Below are 20,455 nucleotides of genomic sequence, written 5' to 3' on the forward strand. Positions count from 1 at the left end.
TTTTTTTTTTTTTTTTTTTTTTTTTTTTTTTTTTACTTTAAATGGCGAATGTTACTACTGATGTGCCAAACTTGACCTGTTGTGGAAGTCATGGTTTAAGCTTACTGCAACCGCCGAAAGATCTTTGGTGATTGCATGTGGCATTTGCCTGGTAAGATTTTTATATGCCGTTATCACAGGATAGTATACTTGTCAACTGATAGCAATGATGATATTTTTGAGTCTCTTGGGTAATTATGGGGAGTATTGATCGGAAGCTGGTCGTAGGAAGTATGCTTAGAATGAAAACGCTTTCCAGATGATTCTTGGAATAGCAAAATCGTATGTATAATTGTGAGAAGGCTTTCAGCATTAGGTGGTTTTATTACGCCATGAGATTTTAGGTAATATTTCTCTCGAATACAAATTCAGTGACCAACTATAGCTATGGTGTACTCAGCTCCTGGATTTTTACCATGGTCTAGGTTGCCTCCTGTGTGCATTCAGGAACCAGTGAGAAAAGACTGGAAACTGGTGGAAACATGACTGATGCTTTCCCTTGTAGGGCTTTTGCAGGGTTATTCTTCTGGATGGACTGTAGTTGTCCTGCTTACTCTGAGGTTGGTGGGACCAACTTGCATGTTGCAGTTACCTGGGTGGGAGTCCTCCCCTAGCAGGAGCATGGGGGCTGTGCTTCACTGGCTCGAGTGGCCCCTGGGTTTCCCCATTCCTTCTTTTTAGGGAACCTCTACCACAAGGGAAAACCCATCACCATGTGTCACTCCTGGGACTTCGCTACTTTTCCCAATGTATCCCTGTTTGACTAGGCTACACCTCTCATCCTCCTGGAAGTGTACCAGAAGTCATCTTGCACATAGGAGAATGCAGAGGGTGCAAATTCGCTAGCTTTTCCATGTGAGATGGGTGATGATCACTTGTAGGGGAGGAAGCCCATTTTCTCCTTGCCTCCTTGTTCACCTGGACAAGAAGAAAAGGTCTGGTCTTAACAAAATAGTATTGCTTAAATTTTTAAGACTAGGTAGGTGTTTGTTGGGGGAGTTGACCCCTTTTATTGTTTCCAGCAGCTTAACTCTATACTTTTAAATTAGTGGTATGGGTGAACATTTCCAGTTTGACTAATGGAACATCTTTCTGGTAGCTTTGAGCTGCAGATGATCCGTTTAGGTGTTAAAGCTGTAAGATTATCAGCTGCTGTTAATAGCTTCAGTTCTTGTTTTTTTTTTTCCCCTGAAAGTGATTTGAAGGATGTGTTATTATCGTTACTAATCAGGTGGATGTTTTCATGAGAACATCCTTTCCATGCTCAAACTTAACAGTGTCTTAACAGTACTACTGGCTTTTACATAACAGGAAAGCTGTGTGCATGTTCCCAGTGATTCACAAGAGGGACTATCCTGCCTGCTTAGGCAAGTGCTAACTTGAAAGTGGAATAGAAGCGAGGGCAGATATCTTGAAGGAAACTTAATGCTGGTGTTTCGAAACACCTATTATGTCTCATTTGAGAAAAACAACCCCCCAACYCCACTTTTGTTTGTTAACCACACGGTTGGCCCCAGCAAAGCCGCTTTGAAATGAGGACCCAGGCCAGGGCATAGCACCAAGCATAGCTCAGCTGAATGGAATGATTTTTTTTCTGGATTCTGTCTTCTGAGTTTCTTCTCCGATCTCTCTTCTCGGTGGAAGTGGCTGCTGAAATCACCTCTGGCTCCTGAGGAGCAGCTCCCACGAGCGGGTCTCGCCTGCGCAGCCGGCGTCGCTCTGCCGCCCCTCCAAGGGCTCAGCCTCGCGCCGGCCGGGCTCTCTGCTCGCCCGGGGCCTGGGGGAGGTTGCCGGCTCGGTAACGTCCCCGCGGCCAAGGCGGCTGATCTCCGTCACTGATCCTCACTCCCCAGTCTGGAAAGTTGGGATGGTAGCGTATCCTTCCTTCCACCCTTTGTGTGTCTTATTTATTTAGACTGTAAACTTTTTAAAGTGGAGACTTTCTGTTTCTATACCTAATACAATGCTGTACCAATCTTGGCAAGAACCTTATGTTACAAACCTAGCTTAAAAATAATTAAACAGGAGGCGGTCAGATGGCAGGAGTTAGGTTATCACCCGCTCGTCTCCCTATCGCCTGGCTAATTGCTTTTCTTACTCTACCGCTCCGTATGACCCTTCAGTGTGCAGGTTGCACCCACACGCTGACGCGGGCCTTAAACCTGCGTTCGCATCACCCCCGAATTTGGCCCTCCTGCTGCGCCAGATCAAGGTGCAGTTTGGATGCCTCGAGCAGTTTAGGGGCTGTGTGGCGGGGGACTGTAACGCCTGCACGTGGCTGAGGGATGGTCAGCTCCCTTGCTCGCTGCTCTTCTGCTGCGAAGCTGGCAGGGGAGCAGCCCCGAAGCGCAGCAGGACTGAAAAGGGTTTGACCGTTGCACCGGTGTTTGCTGGAGGTGGAAAGCTCGGTAGAGTTTTAGGTGGCAGTTGTTTGGTCTCAAAGTCTTTGACCAGAGCGCCATGGCAAAGGAAAGCAGTACTGGCTCACCGCGTTGTGTGAMCTGGTTTTAGAGCAGACCCAACGCTCCGGCCTGTGCAGGCTCCTTCGTGTGGATGGAAGCTAGTGGATCTTCGTTTCCGTGAAGGCTTCCCCGGCGTACGAGTGACAGAGCAGGCCTGAAGAGGGAGTAGGCACATTCTTTGGTTTAAAGAAAATACAGTGAGAAAAACATAACTTTTTATGCAGGTTTTTACTGGCAACTTTGCGTACTGTATAAGCAGGCACTGKAGAAGATAATACAACCAGTCATGTTATCTGTATCGCACCACTCCTTTCCCTTTGCGGGGGGGTTGACTGTTTTAAGATTTGGCAGGCAACCCTAAACCCCACCATAAACACAGTGTAATAAAATTCCAGCTTCTCAAAGGGCAAGCATGAAGCAATGAACCACAGTGACCAGTATTTTTGCTTTCTGATTTTTTTTCTAAAGGGGGAGGATGACAGCAAATGTTGCCTATTCTAAAAGTGGTTACTTTTTGGTGTTCTTCAAACCTCGGAAATAAAATAAGTAGATAGCTGCAGGGAGCAAAGGCAGGATTACAGATGGCAGTAAAGACTTCAGGTGTCATGGTGGAGCAAGGGTCCACCTAAAGACAACGCTACCARAGAAAACCTGTCAGGAGTCTGATGTGTTAAAAGCTTTAAGAACAAATCACACCAGCATGAAGTCATTATAAACTGTGTCTTTGGAGAGGGTTGATGTAAGGAATACAGCTTAGGCATAAAATGATTTCAGTAGTCTGAAACAGGGAGCAAACACATTATGTTGTGTTTTGGGCAAGTTACAGCTGTGGAATGGATCTATTGGTCATTTGCACACTGGGTTGTGCACTGCAGATGTTGTTTCTTTTCCTTTTCCTTTTTTTTTTTTATTTGTACCTTACTTAACAGATTGAGCACTCTAGTTGCAGGCTGCTGTTTTGCAGCAAAATAACCCCACCTCCAAAGTCCTTTGAATCTGATAATATGTGTAGAGATCTTTAGAAATTCTTGTAATGGGGAATTTCATGATCATCTCACTTGGGTTCTACCTCTGTTTTCTGGTGGAGTAAGCAAATAAAATGGTTAAATGCTCAGTAAAGCAGAGCAAGAAACTGTTTGTYCTTATGTAGGAAGTAAGTTCTGATTTACAAAGTTTTAAGTAGAAAATATTTGGGGGGCAAACCTATTTTAATACACTATGTTTTGAAAGTATTTAGCTTGCTCACATGCCAGGGTTGTTTAAGGACTTAAAGGGAAGCTGTGGAATATGAAATGACTATAGTGAAAGAAAATAAAGAGATGGCCTCAACTTAGAGAAATATTAGCTATTTGGAGGCAAAATGTATTCCCCCACTCTAAGTAAATGTTTTATTGCTTGTACTGGTAGGTATATTTTGCTTTCTTGTAGTTGATTATGAATTGCATACATGAAGTCCAGGGAGTGATTTTGGCTGGATGAGTGTTACTTTTAAACAACTGAAAAATTCAATCATCAAAATAAATTTTAAAAGAAAGTTTATTTTTAATAGAAGATTAGACAGTGAGTAGAAGAGCTATCCTCTTTTAGCTTGTTTTCTTAAAGAAACAGGGTTTACCCACTTAGATTGCATCTCTGTCTCCATTCCTGACAGCAATAAAGATCTCAAGGATATTAAACTCCTGAAACAGAAGAGGCCTCAGGGAAAGGGAAAGGCTGCAGCCCAAACATACTTCTCTGTAGGGCCTAGAGACATCCTGTGACCAAAGAAGTCATTGGTGCCCCAGCAGTGGGAGAAACTTCAGTCAGCTCCATGCTATGACTCACTATGCTGCACATAGCAGAGGCCAACAAAGATATGCGGAGCCCTAAGAAATTAGGTTTTCTTAGTGCTGTTGTTTGACAGAGCAACTTGTTGTCTTTGTAGAATGATTTACTAGTTTAACTCTTGTGACATTTAAAAAACTCATCATGAAGTATTTGTGCTTGGWATATGACTGATTCAAGACCTGAAAAATGCTGTTGAGGTTCTCCATTCTGGAAACAAGCTGTTGTCTTCAACTGGAGAAACAAATAAGCTTCTGAACAACTATAAATTTGRACCTGGCTCTAGAAAGGTCTGTTTTGGTTGGGAAAGTCCAATTGTGTGTGTTCAGTTTTTGTTGTCACACTGGTGATTAATTTTGGTGTTATACTAGTGTAACAGTGAAGGCATTGTCACCAGTAACATTTTCATTTCTTGTGTGACTATGGTGCTCATTTAATTATTTTTGCAAAAGTGGTAGGTTATGGGAACCTTTTCATGTGTGAACCATGGGGAAGGTGGGAATCTCTTGTTAAGAGCTGCGTATGTTTGCTGTTCCCACAAACAATGGTGATGAAAGCTTCTTAAATCAGCTTCCTTGCTGTTGGGAATCCAGATCTCCTGCAGATCTATCATGCTTCTCAGAACCTTTTTCYCCAGTCAAGGCAGTACTACTCTTTGTTTTTTGTTTGTATTATGTATTTGCTGGAAGGAGAGCACTATTGTTTTTTAGGGTGATTRCAAACGTAAAATAGCTTCTCTTGAGAATGCTTTGTCTACACTTATCACAATTGGTAATTGTTTTGTGTTTTGTAACGATTTGTGTGCTGCACTTCTTATTTGCCAGTGCATGTGTGAATCTCGCAATGGATTTCCACCACAAACACTTTTTATCACTAATGTTTTAAAGACGGTTCCTAGAACAAAGCATAAAACTTCTCCTTCATCGTGCTACATTGCTAGGCAATGGATGTTTGCCAGTTTAAGGGCAAATTCTTCTGCCATCCTTGAAACAAAATTTGCTATTTTTAATTGATGTTTTATTCAAATAAGACTTGGATGAGGTAGTTCTCAAAGATGCAAAAAACTCGATTACTTTCTGCATGGAAGCATGTATTAAAATAGTATCGTTGTATGTGAGGTGTCACATTTCTTTTCTGCCAAGTCTACTAGCAGCGGTCATTCCTAAATGCCAAGGAAAAGAGGAATCCAGGATCCACACGTATCCTATTAGCAGAGTGTCTTGAGGTAGAGATGGGCAAGATGCATGGAAAAAATGAGGCTGCTGCCAAACACTTGCTTTGTAGGTCACTTATTGTAGTTGAAATTATAGGGAGCTCAAGAACAAGCGGTCTATTAGCAAAGCCATGAAAACAAACCATTTGCCACTTCTAACAAATGCTGGACAGAAATACGCTCAAAATTTTAAAAATAAATGAAGCCTTGGCGAAAAATAAGACCTAGGTTTATCTACGTTTCATCAGGTACATGGCGTCCTGGAACCTGGCCCACTGGCAAAAACATGTGGAGCGCTGTCCTCCGCTGCGCTGGGAACGGTCTCTGCTGGCTCTGGCGCCAGGCACCGCGCTGCGCTTGTTAGCGGCAGTTCACACAGACTCCTTGCCAGGCCTGCCCAGAATACTGTCTCCTCTCGCTTCCTGTGGGCTTGCATAATATTTCCTTGCTTCTTGTATAACTGCGACTCGGTCTGGTCACTGCCCAGTTACCCAGCTCGCTTGTCCTGCAAGCGCGCCGGGGAGCCGCCTCGGTCTCGTGAGCGGGTCCGGCGGGCGCGGGAACRCCGGCGCGTCGGGGGCCGGGAGGGTGGCAGCCTCGGCCCCGGGACCAGATAAAAACTGCGGAGGGACTACGCCTTTCCCGGGCCTCACCGATGGTCCGAGTCCTCTGATGAGTGTAGGCGTTAATTAAAAGCAGGGAGACGACACCTCGGGCAGCGCGTTAATGAACGAGTACTTCTTCAGAGCGCTATGAAATTCCCTGTACAGCTAGGAGTTGCCCAGCCAAAAATCCGTGTATTTGCCTTGAAATACCTCATTCTGGGTATCTTGAATATTATTTTTAAAACAAATGTAGTAAATTTAGATATTCAAGGAAACAGTCTCTTCATTCTACCAAGGTTTCATGCTTCCACATAAATTGTTTCTGCAATTGTCTGCTGTTAAAATATGCACTTGCTTTGCATTGCTGCTGAAGCAAATGTGGTGTTGATGTTTACCGTTTATTAACTTGGATAATTTTTGTATGTGTTTTGGAAGTGATTTCACAGCAGCTTGTATGACTTAAATCTGCTTTTACACTGATAATCTTTTAATATTTGTGCTTGCACATGTGTGTACGCATATAACACTGCATGTTCCTAGTGAACTTTGTCAGGTAACTCATTTTCAAAAGACATTGATCTAACATGACATTTCCTAGAATTCCCTTTTCTAAACTTAATTTTCAAACTGCTGTACACGTTGTTTGGCAACCTCATTCCTGGCATGGTTTTAAAAAGCTAAATAGTAATGATTACAAGTTAGTTGTTTCAGTATGTTTGTGAATTTACTCAATAGACTTTACTGATTTKTGTGTTTCTGTCCTCAGATTTTTGKGATCTTTCAGTTAAATGTTATCTGCCCTAAAGTGATAGAAGACTCATTTTAAGGGGATGCATTAGAACTGAATTAGTCGTTACYGTTAGGTGAAATTTTGTTTAAATCATCTCATACCATCATATCTCCCATGAATCCAGGTTATCCAGTTGTCATAGTAACTTTGACATAGAAAAGTTCATACTGCCTACACATGACTTCTTGCAACGCTCTCTGATAATCTGATTAATTCAATGGAAAATTCACTTTTGCAGGTTAATGTGTGTTATGAGGCAGCTTCTCTGCAAAAAGTTAGTCACTTAAAACTGGCTGAGGACTTTGTACTCATAGGCTCAGAATATTAATTACTTTATTGTAGTCTCGCTAATAAAATGCTTGGAAAATTGTCAAAGTAATACATGGCAATACTACTGATATCCAGAAGGCTATTTTACAGTATTATCAATACCAGCACTTCTGGGAAGGCTTTATAAATACCCTGCATTTTTGGCAGATGGGTGCAAAGCCAGAGTTTGTGGTACAGCCTGACCATGCAGCCTTGTCGGGATGGATGCCAAATAGATGGTTTGCGTGACCACTTTCTGCAGGTGATGTAGATGCCACTTCCTTTTTGTGCCAATATCAAACTAGCTTCTCACTGATGTTTTTGGAGTCCTGGGTAAGCCATACAAATATGAATTGCCTTGTGATGTGGGGTTGGCCCTGAGACTATGGGAAAAAGGGTGAGAAATACAAAAAATACTGCATTAGGACAGCTAGAGATCTCTGTCTGCAATCAATAGAGAGAGACTACTATTCTAAATAGAAATGATTTGGGGTGAATTTTAGGACTTGATAATCTATTTCTTTTAAATAATATTTTTCTCTACTACATAAGTCATTGAACAKTTTTTTTAAAAAGACTTCAGAAAAAAAATCTTGATTTAAAAAGTCACAGAGTTGGAAATTTATTCAGCATGCAGAGTAACGGGGTTTAGAAGCTCTCCTTCAAAACAGATTAGCCCAACCACAGTAAAGAATTACAAGCCTCTGTTTCTAAATGAGCTTTATAACATGTATCAGCAATGTTAGAGAGATACAAAYGCTGTCTGAAACAAAACTTAGCAGAGTATCTTGTAAAGTCCGCAGTCATGTCGTCCCTGCTTTTATTTTCTTCTTACTGTTTTTATTTTTAATTCAGTGATTTAGAAACGTGCAAATGATCACTTCAGAGCATTGGAGAGTTTAATCCTCRGCTGCGTACCCAGAGAGATGCCCGCTGCCTTCAGTGGGTGTTTTGTCTGAATAAACAGCTCAGGATTGTGCACTTGTATACATGTCTAAATATGGATCTCGGTCAAGTAAACAAGCATGTAGCTGTATGCAGTAATCTACTTTAGAAGCTGGGGAACACCCTGTGTTGCTTATGTGGCCGAGCGCATGTCCGTGTCTTGGGCTCTGTGCAGGCTGGTGTTAAGGACTGCGATCGCCAACCCACCCATGTCTCGCCGCAGGAAGGGAGCGATAGATATCTGCAAGGGGCAGTAGTCTCCGTCACTCAGCTGTTGGTACCGTGAGATACCATGCTTCTCTGAAGGATGTGTTAGGGCAGATACACGCTTCCAAAATGCCTGTGCGCACAGATAAAGGGAGAAGGGAGCGAGCAGCGTGGTTAGCACCGGGTGGTTTTAGTCCTACATGCGTTCAGCTGATGATCTTGCTTGCCACTTCTCAGGCTAAACTTTTACAGGAGCAAGAATAAGTTTTTATCTAAGGAAAAGGCAGGGTAAAGACCGGCTGGAAACACTAGAAATTGGGTTGTATGGCACTGAAGAGTATTAGTGCTTCTTTTGCGAACTGCGCTCTGCAGCTGACAAAAGTAGGCAACATCTGTGAACTTCTTCATATGTGTTGTTCAGAGGGGAGCCTGAAACACTTRTGACTTTTTTTAGATACTCTTCTTATGAAACCTGCCTCTAGGCTGCAGTCTGTCAGCAAATAAAGCCAAWCTTGTGATGTCACTGCAAAATATGCCATGTGTCATGCAATATTGTAACTTGTATGGTGTAATTAGGGATCTGTGCACRTAAAGGAATGTTGTAGGTGTGTAATAGTACTTTTATTGCATACCATAAAACCCAGTCTTGTTAAGAGCTGAGGACCTCAGGAGYTTTGGAGCAGCTTCTCTTACTATCTGAAGTAGTAATGGAGTGTATTTAACCTTTTAGAGGATAGGTCTTATTAGCAGCAATTACTTCGCTTGTCTATTTAAGTATGGTTAGAAAGTTTAAAWCAGTGTGGGTTGAAAAAGTGAAGTGAAGGAACTGTAAAATTAATWTTAAAAAGTGGTGAATGCTGTGGTGAGGAAGGGCAACCTCGACCAGAATACCTGAGACAGAGATCTGGAAATCTTTGACTGTCAGATCTGCCAAATCAAGCAGAAATTAATGGTAAATGTTCTYGCTAGTTACGGTGCATTGGTTTTTGTTTGCGTATTGGTGACTTTAAAAGTATTAGGGAATGATGCAAGAGGTCCAGAGTCAAATTATAAAAGTAGACCTTTTTGAAATGTCAACAAAAAAGTCCCAGAAAAAACATCTCGCACATTTTGCACACAGGTTTCTCTAATCAGAAAAAATAATGTTTCTTTTAACATCTAAGAGCAGGAACATCTTTAAAGCAAAAGAAAAGTAAAGTTCTATGCAATATGAGTTTTAACAGCAGCAGAGAAGTCCACTTCATTTCTCAGTTCTGTTGCCTGGTGAGGTTGTYTCCTGGACAGTGGTGACGTGTGGTGCCTGTGGCGCTGGAGGTGTGGGAAGGGAGCGACACGGAGGGCTCTGCCCTTTCCAAGAGTCCTTTCCACTGACATGGGTGTCACCTGCTGCAGACCACCTGTTGCCCAGGAGGGCTGGTGGCACAGCACTGTTAGCGATGAAGAAAGCTGTTATGAGCAGCATCAGCTCTGTTGCCTCTTCTGCTGGCTTACTAGAGGATTTAATGTTGAATGGCTTTGCTGATGCTTTGGTGTACTCAGGTGATGGTCTGCAGACAACCACGTGGAGCTGGGGCAATATGCAAGACTGAAGAAGCAGGGTCACAAATTATCCTAAGAGGCAAATCGGCTTTACTTTGGCACTATCCAAACCATCAGCCAGAAAAACCTCCTTCTGATTTCAGTGGTCCTACATGCTTTTTAAGCAGACATCTTCGTCATTATTTATCTCATGTTTATATGCATATGAATCTTTATATGAATCAACTTTCAGTTCARTGGTTGGAAAGGGCTCTTATGAAATAACTTTTTATTGCTTTTGCTTTGCTTGTTTTGTGGAAAATAAATATTTGCYACTAGCAGCCATAGTTATTCTATTTCAATTATTCCTCCTCTTCTGCAAATGGCATGTATACTTTTCCACAGAAAAGCACATTTTACCTACCCTTAGAACAACTCTAGCCTTGGTCTAACCCTAGAGGATTACGGAGATAAGATACTAGCCATGGCTAGCTTCATCCGCTGATAAACTGGAGCATCATTAGGGTACAGGGTTATAGCCTTGGAAGGCAGAGAAAACATTTAGGGCTCTTAGAAAAATCTTCTTTTAGTGACTGAACAAGAACCRCGAACAAACAGATTTTTGCAAGGATTATGGGGATCCTGCTGTTAACCTTTGCAATAATTATTAAACTAGTTTCCTGTGGCTTAGAAATTGGTGCTCTCAGTTGTTTGTTGCTGTTAAATCAATAGAACGCAATACTTACCTTGTAATAAATTGCAGCATGGGGATGAAATGGTAATATAGTCTATATCAGGCAGAACTCGAATACAGGAAACACAGGTAAAATGAAAGGTGAGGCCTAATGGTTTAATAGAAGGGTCTCCAGGACAGAGCTTTATATATGGAAGGCTGTAGTTGRTACTTGCTTCCTGTGAGGTGACATTAATGGGGGACTATGGGCATATAGCATATGGTAATACTAGGACTCATCTATGTTGTTGTTTGGAAAGTGTAAAAATCTGTGATGGAGACTATTGCAACAGAAGAACTAAGRCACGGACAGCCAGGACAGTGCTGCTATAGGTAGGGAGCGATGCTGCTGAGCGCTCCGGAAAGCTTGGGGAGCGCTGGGGTGGCTAACGTGGGGAAACAGGGTCTGTTTAACAGAGAGGGRTTTGTATGCTAGATAGAACTGCCTGTCCAGCAAGTAACATTAAATACATTTTGTGGTTACTGCTACTTATATACAAAACAAAACCATAATTACAAAGCTGTTCTTGTTTCTGAAACATCAACGTATGCCAAGCAAGTTCTGGATATTCATAGGGCACAACGATGTCAAAGATCAAGCAAGTGTGAAAAGAATAGGCTTACAGGTGACTGCTGTGTTCACAAAAACAACCAGAGGAAAATTCTTGTTGGCATCACATCGTTAAGACTTTAACGTTTAGGGGTTTGCAGTGGCTCCTGCAGCACCCGCTCGCGGAGCCTGCGTGCCCACGGCAAACGAAGCAGGCGGTGGGTAGCTGGGGCAAGAGGGGCCTGAGCAACAGGCTTGCACCTTCTGGCCTTTTTACTACTACCTGATCCTGGTCAGTCTGGGTAGCGTATGCAACGGTGTCTTTAAGGTCGCCTTGTACTTTCTTAAGTACGGACAGTTTGGGGCAGAAGAATCTTAAATTGAGCTTACTGTTGAAGGCAATGTCTTGTGAAATTAAACATTTTCTCTTTCCCTTTTTGGGGCATGTCTTCCAGACTTTGGTCCCTTCTTTTGGAGCTTGCTCCGGTATATCAGCTCTTTTATTTGTCAAAGCATTTCAAAAAGTTAAAGTTTGATAATTGGTTTTGTTATTTGATAGGAAGGAGTTTTAGAAGAATGAGTCCTAACTCCAGTTGGAGTGAAAACTTCCTGTGCAGTTTAACACACTCGTTCAGCAACCTTCCCTGTCCTACCAGTGTCCCTACTGTTTAAGAAAAATTGTGGAGCTACAGGAGTAGCCCACTTGTCAGATACCCGGCAGAAGAGCCAAGGACTTGGGTGGCCATGCTCCCATAGACTGCGCRCCCCAAGATTTTCTCAAGGTTAGCCACAGGATGTTCAACTTAGTCTTCCAGTCTTGCTTGGAGAGCTCGCATGGGCAAATTATTCATTAAGGTAATTAAAACCGAAAAGTTGAGCACCCCCAAGTGCTTCTGTGATGCTTAATAATAGATCCCTGATAGTAAGTCAAATAYACGCTCTTCATGACAAAACATTTAACCGTATGCAGCAGGGGAATTGTTTGGTAGTCTGTTCATAGCATGTTTTTAAAGAGYGTAAGAAACACTGTAACTAATGCAGGCCTGAGTAAAGAAACTAACTGAAAAAGTGAAGATCTTGTGCATGTGCATGCCCTACGTATGCCCTGTTCAGTACTAAAGGGACTGTATGGGATGCAAATGGCCAGAGCACTTGGGTTGTTATATATAAACTAAATTTGGGGAATTTTTAGTGTTTGTTATGCACAGTGAACCTCTGGGAAAGCTTCAACCTTTGACCGTGGTAGTGGGTTATGACAGGGAAGAATCATAAGAGCTTGATTTAGACCCATCTGTGGAAAGCTGGTTAAAAATATACAGCCAACATATTCTTCCTCCTCTCCACTCTCAGTAAAGGTCCTCTTAAAATACATTCCCTGCGACTTAGTTTTTATCGTTACTTTGGGAGCCCTGAATCATTACTTTGGGATCCTGCTTGTAAGGAAATCATTAAATTATATTCATGTTTGTGCTTTGAAATTGCCTTGGTGGGAGTCCAAGAAGTATTTTCTTTCTCAGAAAGATTTCCATGTACTTTAATATCAATCTATTTTCATCAATGCGACCTCCCCCAGCAGAAAAGTTTCTTTTTGTAATTGGTCATGTAATGATTCCTGAAGAAGGGACATAAAAACTGAACTAAATTTATCTTACATTTTAAAAGTCATTCTAAGAAAAATATTTTTTTTATTAGAAAATGAAATGGCTCTAGCTTTTGACAAGTATCAATGGGTAATTTGCCACAAAACTGAATACTCATTAAAAAGTTATAGTAGCAGAACTATTACCTTTACAGAAACTAYTTTTTAATAGAAAAATGCTTTTATTTGAACTATTTTGACAATAGCTTTTAATTTTGAATTCTGTATTAGAAAACGTTTGTGCTTGGGCTGTGGCAGCAATTCTGGAGAAAGCAGTGAGTGATGGCATTATTCATTGCCTTGGAGAAACAACCTTTCTACAGAGTCCTTGTATCTCAAATTGCAACTTCCCAAATGTAAAAAAATGAAGAATTAATGTTTTAATGATAGTCTAGGTTTTCAGAGCAACTCAGAACATCTGGCTGTAAGTTCAGATTTTTGAAATTTTATTTTGCTAATGAGACTTTAAGTGCAAGTGAAAGGTTATTTCATTCAAGAACAGAAGTGACTTTATTACTCAAGAGAATGACTGCTATTAGTTACATTTTTAGAACAGTCAATAGTGTTTTGTTGTTTTTYTCTCAAAATTGTTTGTAATCAAAGCCATTATACTATTGCTTAAATGGAAAGGCCACCTTTTGCCCAGAACAGCTGTTTAGTTACATTAGCTTCTATAAATAMGTTTATTATTAAAGTTATAAAGCAATCTGTTTACCTCTATTAAAGTAAATGCGTAGCTTAAAACCTAACTAGGAAAACAAAAGGGAGAATGAAGAACAGCACTGGAAGAACATACTGTCCTTAAAAAAGGGTTCTTAATGCATATTTAATATTTTAATCAAGAACAACTTCTCTGTGGGTTTGTGGTCTTAAGAAAACTGGGARGAAGGGAAGCACTATTTCACTGTTCAGTTGACTGAAATTTAATTTCTTGTTTTAAATATTGATTCTCCCTGTTTACACTTAGATGTTTTTGGAGGCAGATAGAACTGAACGGGGAAAAGTATGAGAACAGGCTATGTCATTTTCTTTGGAATATGAAAACTTCCATTAACTGTGTGGAGAAAATAAAAGCATTAGCATGCACTCTGTTCTCCTTTAGAAACACACATTGGTTGGATAGAGCGGCCTCAGTACCACGTATCCTGAAAATGTGGTCTGAGAGCTTTAATTTGCCTTCATCTGTCAATGTTAATGGACAGAGCAAGTGCTGGAGCTACTGTAAAACAAATCTGTTTTTCTTTTGTCTGCTGTGCTAGATAATGAAATAAAAGCTAAATTATCACTGATAAAAGTAATTTGCAGAAAAGCAATGATAAAAATATAACAACAGAGCTTGCCATTAGCAGTTTAAACAGATAATGTTTGCTAGTGCTTGTAACCTACTTCTGTCCTGKTTTTTGTTGTCTTCTCCCCCACCCCATGCTGACAAGGGCTTTTCTGTATAGGCCTAGAGCAATAAAATTAGGATATTCTAAACCTGAGCAGATTTTCTACCTTTCTTAGAGGTAACTACTATTTTGTTGCTCTTTTTATGTACTATAAAGTTGGAGAGACAAATCGTAGCTAGTTTGAAGTGTTGTCTTGGTATAACTTTAACCACCTTAACTTAAGGAATGTATCTGCTAATATTGAAAACTGAGAAAATATTTTATCTCACTGCAGCAATGGTAGCTCTTGTAAGCTTTTCATGAGTTGTATGGTGTTTAGTTTGATAGCCCTAGTTCTTCACATTCACATGTTTAGATTAGTCTCTTACTTTTCTGTCTTTCTGTGTATCTCTTTCTCTTTTTTTTCCTTCTTTTTTATTTAAGTTTATTGACTCTAAGGTACAGAGAGAAATTTGAAGTCAACAAAAGCTCAGAAAYGAAAGACAAATATATAGACTTCTGTCTTGCATGTGTGTGTGTGCATTATGGGTCTAATGTGTATACACAAATCTATACACACACACAATTTTAAATCTTCTAACATCCTCTTAAACCAGCCTAATCTCTGTTGAAATTGAGCCATATTTGTTTAATACTTGGAACTGATATTACTCTTATGACAGGAAGACAGTGTCCAGGGTAAAACATTAGACATAGAATTGTTTTCGTGTTATAGCTGGACGTACTGATCAGTACATATGTAATTTGTAAAAAGTATTTTATTTAAAGACATTCAGCTGTGAATGACTAAATCAGGAACAACTGCTAAGCTCCTCACTGCAGAAYGTAGAAGTTGTCAGTGTTTGCAGGCTGAATGCTGCTGTACAGTGCTTGCCAGATTGAAAATGTCAAGGACAGATACCCTGTCGCATTCCTAAATGGTTTTCCTCTGACCATCCTTCAGAAAAGCTGCCCTTTCTCCAGCGCTCCKTCTCCAGCTATCGCTGCTAATGATTATTTTGTTGTATTGCTGCTACACCTACTAGTCCTTGGGAGGTCCGGGCCTTGTTGGTCCAGGCAACCTAGGAAAGCACATGAAGTCRCTCTCCTTGTCCCAAAATACAAGACGAGCGCACCTTGGAAGCGAGGGAATCTCCTCTCCTGTGTATCGGTGCGGAGCGTCAGCCGGGGCAGCAAGTCCTGCTGGTCAGAGCTTCTTACAGAGCTTCTTAAGATGTCCTGCTACAAAGCTACATACAAAGCTACTGTCGCTGTAATGTTTTATTGTGCATTAATATCTTGGTTTTCGTGCGCATTGCAGAATGAAGGATCACATGTAAGAGTTTTCAAGAGCAGTTTGTCTGAAAAAAACCTTTGTGTTAATCTTGTAAATGACGTGAGTCAATTTTGTCTGAGTATTGCTGGTGTAAATTTATGGTGTTATAATATTTTGAGCTTTCTTTCTGTATGATATCCGTTTCTTCTGTATTCCTTGTGTTGTGCTTTATGGCCTCTGCAACTTAGAATTGTTTAGTAAAAAAAGAAAAACATAAGTGTACTATTAAAATATGAGGTTCTTATTTTGCAATATTGCTTAAATAGAGGAAGTTTGAAAGCTAGGTATATTTTGCTTTGTGTCCCTCAAAATTGTGCATAGTGGCATAATGATTAGCTACAAATATGAAGAATTATTGCTACAACAACCGATGCAGGAATTCTGGGACACGGGAACAGCTTATGGTCCGTAGTGGCATAAGCTTTGGTTTTTTTGGGAAACTGACTATTAATCACTGTTAGTTTATGGCTGTGTTTGTTTATCACCAATTATGATCATTTTGGGGTATTTATTCTTGCCATAATTATTCTCGCCATGTCCTACAGACTTCTATCAAAGCTTGGTTGATAAAGATGGTCAGGACTTGCGTAACTGGAACTTAACAGAATCCAGATGTTCCCTTATTTCAGCCACACTTGCACCTTATTGCTGAGGTGAAGCATAAAAAGTGCTCAGGGTGAAAAGTGCTCCCACTTCTTTCTTTATCTAATTTCTAGGTCTGCACCTAAAAATATTTTCCATGCCTTCGAAGTCTTTCTRCACCCATGGGATTTTTTTGGTTGTCTCCCTTTCCCATTCCCCTGCCCAAATCTGCTACAGGCACTCCCAAATCTTTCTCCTGTTTTCTGAATGGTGTTATCTACTTCCTCCAGAGAGGGTTTGATAAAAATCTAGTTTCCAGTTCTCCCCATGCTTCAGGTCTCTGTATGGTAGAGAATATCTCTTAATGAAACTCCATTAATGGCCCATTCTTTGCTTTCCTTATTGAGGAATACTGCAATGGATACCACTTGAATTCTATTTTTTTCCCTAGAAAATCATATAATTTTATTGAGATATTAGACATTCATTCATTCTTTCCCTATGAAATTATGTGAAATCTTCATAGCTTTCTGTAATAGTGGACATTTCTTTGGCTTGTAGAACTAGCTACTTCTTCATGTAGACTTCCTTGATTTGGTAAAGGTTTCCCCCCAAGTTATTGTTTGTACCTATTTTATTTTTAAACCTTTACCATCCTCTTTTGACAACCAGGTAGCAGGGTTGATGCAGGAACATGGATGTTCTTTCCCATGTTAAACAGTGATTGCCTTCCGCTAGAAGCTGGTCTGACGTAAGGAGTGTGAACGTCCCAGGAGAGAATTTGAGAGCAAAGTATTTTCTGATTTTTGGCACTGACAGAAGAAAAGAAAAAAAACCCTAAATGATCAGAAAAAATAATTTTGGAGAGCTCTGATTGAATTCCTCATTCATGGGAATCAGAGTAAATCCATTTTAAGTCAATGTGGTGAGGTCAGGATTGATCCCAGAGGCAGGAGCCCTCCCCTGGATGCCTGGGGGGGGACTTGTGGAGAGGAAGCTTTTCCTTTGTAGAGCTGCCAGTTGGTCTTTCATCCTGGGCTCTATTGTGTCCCCTTCCTCTGCTATAATACAAGCACCACTGTTCCTACGGCGTCTCTGGTGACTTTCGCTGTCCTTCGGGTGTTTAGRTTCCCTGTCTGTGTGAGTGTTAGTACTGGTATCTGCGCTCCGAACTGGAGGCTGCTGGGGCAGGCGTGGGACAGACTGCCCCACACACACCAGGGAATTTTCTCCTATTTGTTCTGTTGCTGTTGTGTTTTTAATACTAAAACTAGGAAGTGAGGGGTTTAAAATTTCATGATGATCGTTTAGATAGCTATAATTTTCAAATGCCACGACAATGACCTATGTGGAGAACAGCTGTGCAAAACTGTTCTGACTCTAAATCAGACCCTAAATTTGACCCCAAATCAGAGGGTATGTTCCGTGGCAATTCAGCCCTTCCAATGTAAATACTAGGAAGATGTCATATGGCAACAGGCTTCCAGCCACTACATTTAGCCCCCGTCTGATATTTCCTGTCCCTAACAACGTGTCTGTAGAAGGATTCTTGCCAGGCAAAGCTCTGTGATGGTGAGTGCCAGGGAACAGTGTCATTCCCAAAGCACTTAAATAATGGTTTGCTGAGGCTGACACATACCTAATGCAGAAGGAGARGACAACACTGTATTTTCTAGGAACTTTGTTCTTTTTGTTTAAACACCGCAGCTAAGCTGTCTTATTTCTCTGCCTCTTCTCTCCCTCTGGCCAAATGTCAGTTTGTAATTTTGTATTCTTTCCTACTCAGCCTTAAGTTTTCTTGTTTTAAATGAGTATTTTGAATTTGCACATTCTGCACAGAACATATCAATGATGGAAGACCTGCCAATTAGAAGTTTTTTCAGAGTCTTAGTCAGGTGTATACACCTTAATGCCCAAAATAACTTCTGACCTGTGAAAAATAGGCAATAAGAATTAATTATTAGGGAGGAATAGTAAAATTTATGCAAGTACTTTGACAGAGAAAATAATTSACCAGTAGAACAAACTATTAAATTTTACAGTGTTACTTTTCTTTTAAAGAAATGCTTAGATTCAAATGGTATTAATTCAAGTGAATCCTGTAACTTCTGATCTACAGGTTAGACAAGTTGTTGGCATTTGTCCTTTCTGGACTGAAAGGGTTTGATACTAYAATTCATTCTTCTCGCAGAGCTGGTAGTAGGCCAGGGCTCCAGGGAGAAAGTATCTTCATTCAGGATTTTAATAAAGCATGCTATAATGATAATGAATAAAATCCCTGTGTCTGCAGAGGCACAGGCCTACACCCTACTTCTGTTTGGATTTGAAGCTTAGTTGAAAACGCAGTAGAACAGTGTGCTTTGCTGTTCCTTGTTATGATGTTGGGAATATTTTACCCACCGCRCATTCAGAAAGCTTTTTCCAACTCTATTTAGAATTCCATTAAAGCTAAACAAACTCTTCTCAGCTGTGGTAAGCATTTATTGGGAAATAACAGTATTTTGTTTAGTATTGTTCCTAAAGGTCACTTATTTGATTTTTAGTCAATGATATGCAGTATTGGACCTCCAAGTAAATTGGAGGCGCAGTTGGAGCGAAGCTCACCAGTGTGGGTCTGTTCTGCTAATGGCTATTGTTCTTTTGGAGTCCTTGGAGATTATCTTCCAATGTTTTCAAGTTTTCTTTGAAAGGCTAGTGGGAAGGTCAACAGAAATTGGTGGAAGTCCACTACATGTATGAGGAAATGATAATAAGACTTGGGGGGGAAAGTAGATATTTGTGATTATTGTGTACAATAGTGAATAAGATCAAAAAAAACCTGTGTGTGAATAAAATGAATAGAACACCCATAAAGTTTATTTTTCTTAGGTTAGTTATTTAATAAATGCAYCACTGACTAAAAGCTACATTTAAATCAAGTTTAAATCATGTTTAAATGACTTATATTGACTCCAGTAGRTATACAGAGGACTGAATTTTTGAAACTAATTATCCCTGTTAGTTAGCTATACACACTGCATTTTGAAAGTTTCTTAATCTTAAATGCATTTCACAGTGGTATATGACTGTTCCAATAAAAAAATTAAATATTCAGGTTCTGTATGAGAAGGCTTTCTCTTCCCCCCCCCATTTATGAAGGTATAAAACATTTTTATCACTGCTCTTTGCTGAAGCAGCATGTTTTGAACAAATGTAGTTAACTAYCCTGATGTACAAATACAATTAAAAAGAATACATGAATGCAGGCAGTGTTACTTTTTGGRTTTAGCTTGTTTCAATATAGGTACATTGTGCTCTGTGTGCATGCCTCATGACTCTTTTGCACTAGCCGTGCCTGCAGGGGTTGTGGTACTGTTGTCTCTCAGCATAACTCATCTTCGGCCTCTGTACCATCCAATCTGTGTTTGCTAGTGACAAAGTCCTCCTTTTTGGCAGGGTATGTAGCTTCTTCCCCTTTCCCCCCTTCTTTTGTTCTTGCTACTTCTCCTGAGAAAGCAGTATTTTTGAAGCAATCATTCAGTTCAGATAATTAAGAACAAGGTTGGGGGGGGAAGTTGCATTTTCCAAGAACTGCTGCAAGGAGGCACAAGGTGTGTTTGCAGAACAGCACTGGTAGATACTGAGAATCTTGGTTYGGAAGGGATGAGTGTGGGCCCTCGCCCCTGCCTTGGGAAGCATCATTGGTTTTGTGCAACTCTTGTGACCCCTTATGCATGTACTGACAGAGTTGCAAGCATTTCAGCGTGCGCAGCGTGGGCTTTCTTGCCAGAAATTTGGCAAAATAATCAAAATAATGAAAAATCGAGATTCCGCACCCTGACAGATGCGAACCAGGGTGTCTCCGTTAAGCCCCCGTGGAGTTATGCTGATTTATGTGAGCAGAGGACACGTAATGGCTGATCTTTCCATTCCTGTTTCRTTCTTCTGTTGTTGCTGACCCACGTATAACTCAACTTTTTCATACATGTCCAGAATCTGAGTATTAGCAGAATGTAAGGCACTTTGAATATTAAGATGACGATGGGAATTGTATTGATTTAAATCTAGTTTTTCTGGAAGAACTRAGTTCTACCTACTTACCTCATAAATGCAATTAATTACCAGTTCTATACTCCCACCTCTTGCCTCTTTCGAGTAWTGGGACCGTGATGGAGATAAGATTCAGGCCCAACGTACGCATGCATGCTTTGTTTGCTTAATTTTGGGGAGAATGAAAGCTCAARTAGGAATAATAGCAAAGTATTAATTTGTTAATTCCTGATGGTAAAGCAGAGAAAACATGGAGAAATGTGGCCACGTGCCATTTGACTTTGTGTGCGTAGTGAACTTTTCC

The 20,455-nt window shown here is 40.6% G+C and overlaps 1 protein-coding gene across 2 annotated transcripts in view; it reads left to right on the forward strand.

The window, feature by feature from the left end:
• The window catches only part of EPAS1 (endothelial PAS domain protein 1), a 76,428-nt gene that overhangs the window by 9,111 nt on the left and 46,862 nt on the right, over positions 1-20,455 (forward strand). Inside the window, exon 1 of one of the 2 annotated variants that reach the window (XM_085315871.1) lies at positions 892-974. The exons of the other annotated variant lie outside the window; for it this stretch is intronic. Within the exon in view, the coding sequence (XP_085171997.1) occupies positions 907-974 (68 nt within the window). The 5' untranslated portion in view covers positions 892-906. Of the gene's footprint in view, positions 1-891; positions 975-20,455 lie in introns of those variants that run through there. 2 annotated transcript variants of the gene reach the window in all.

This window comes from Rhea americana, unplaced genomic scaffold (assembly GCF_003343005.1).
Source record: "Rhea americana isolate MKP2758 unplaced genomic scaffold, rheAme1 scaffold_44, whole genome shotgun sequence".
NCBI classification, from domain to species: Eukaryota; Metazoa; Chordata; class Aves; order Rheiformes; family Rheidae; genus Rhea; species Rhea americana.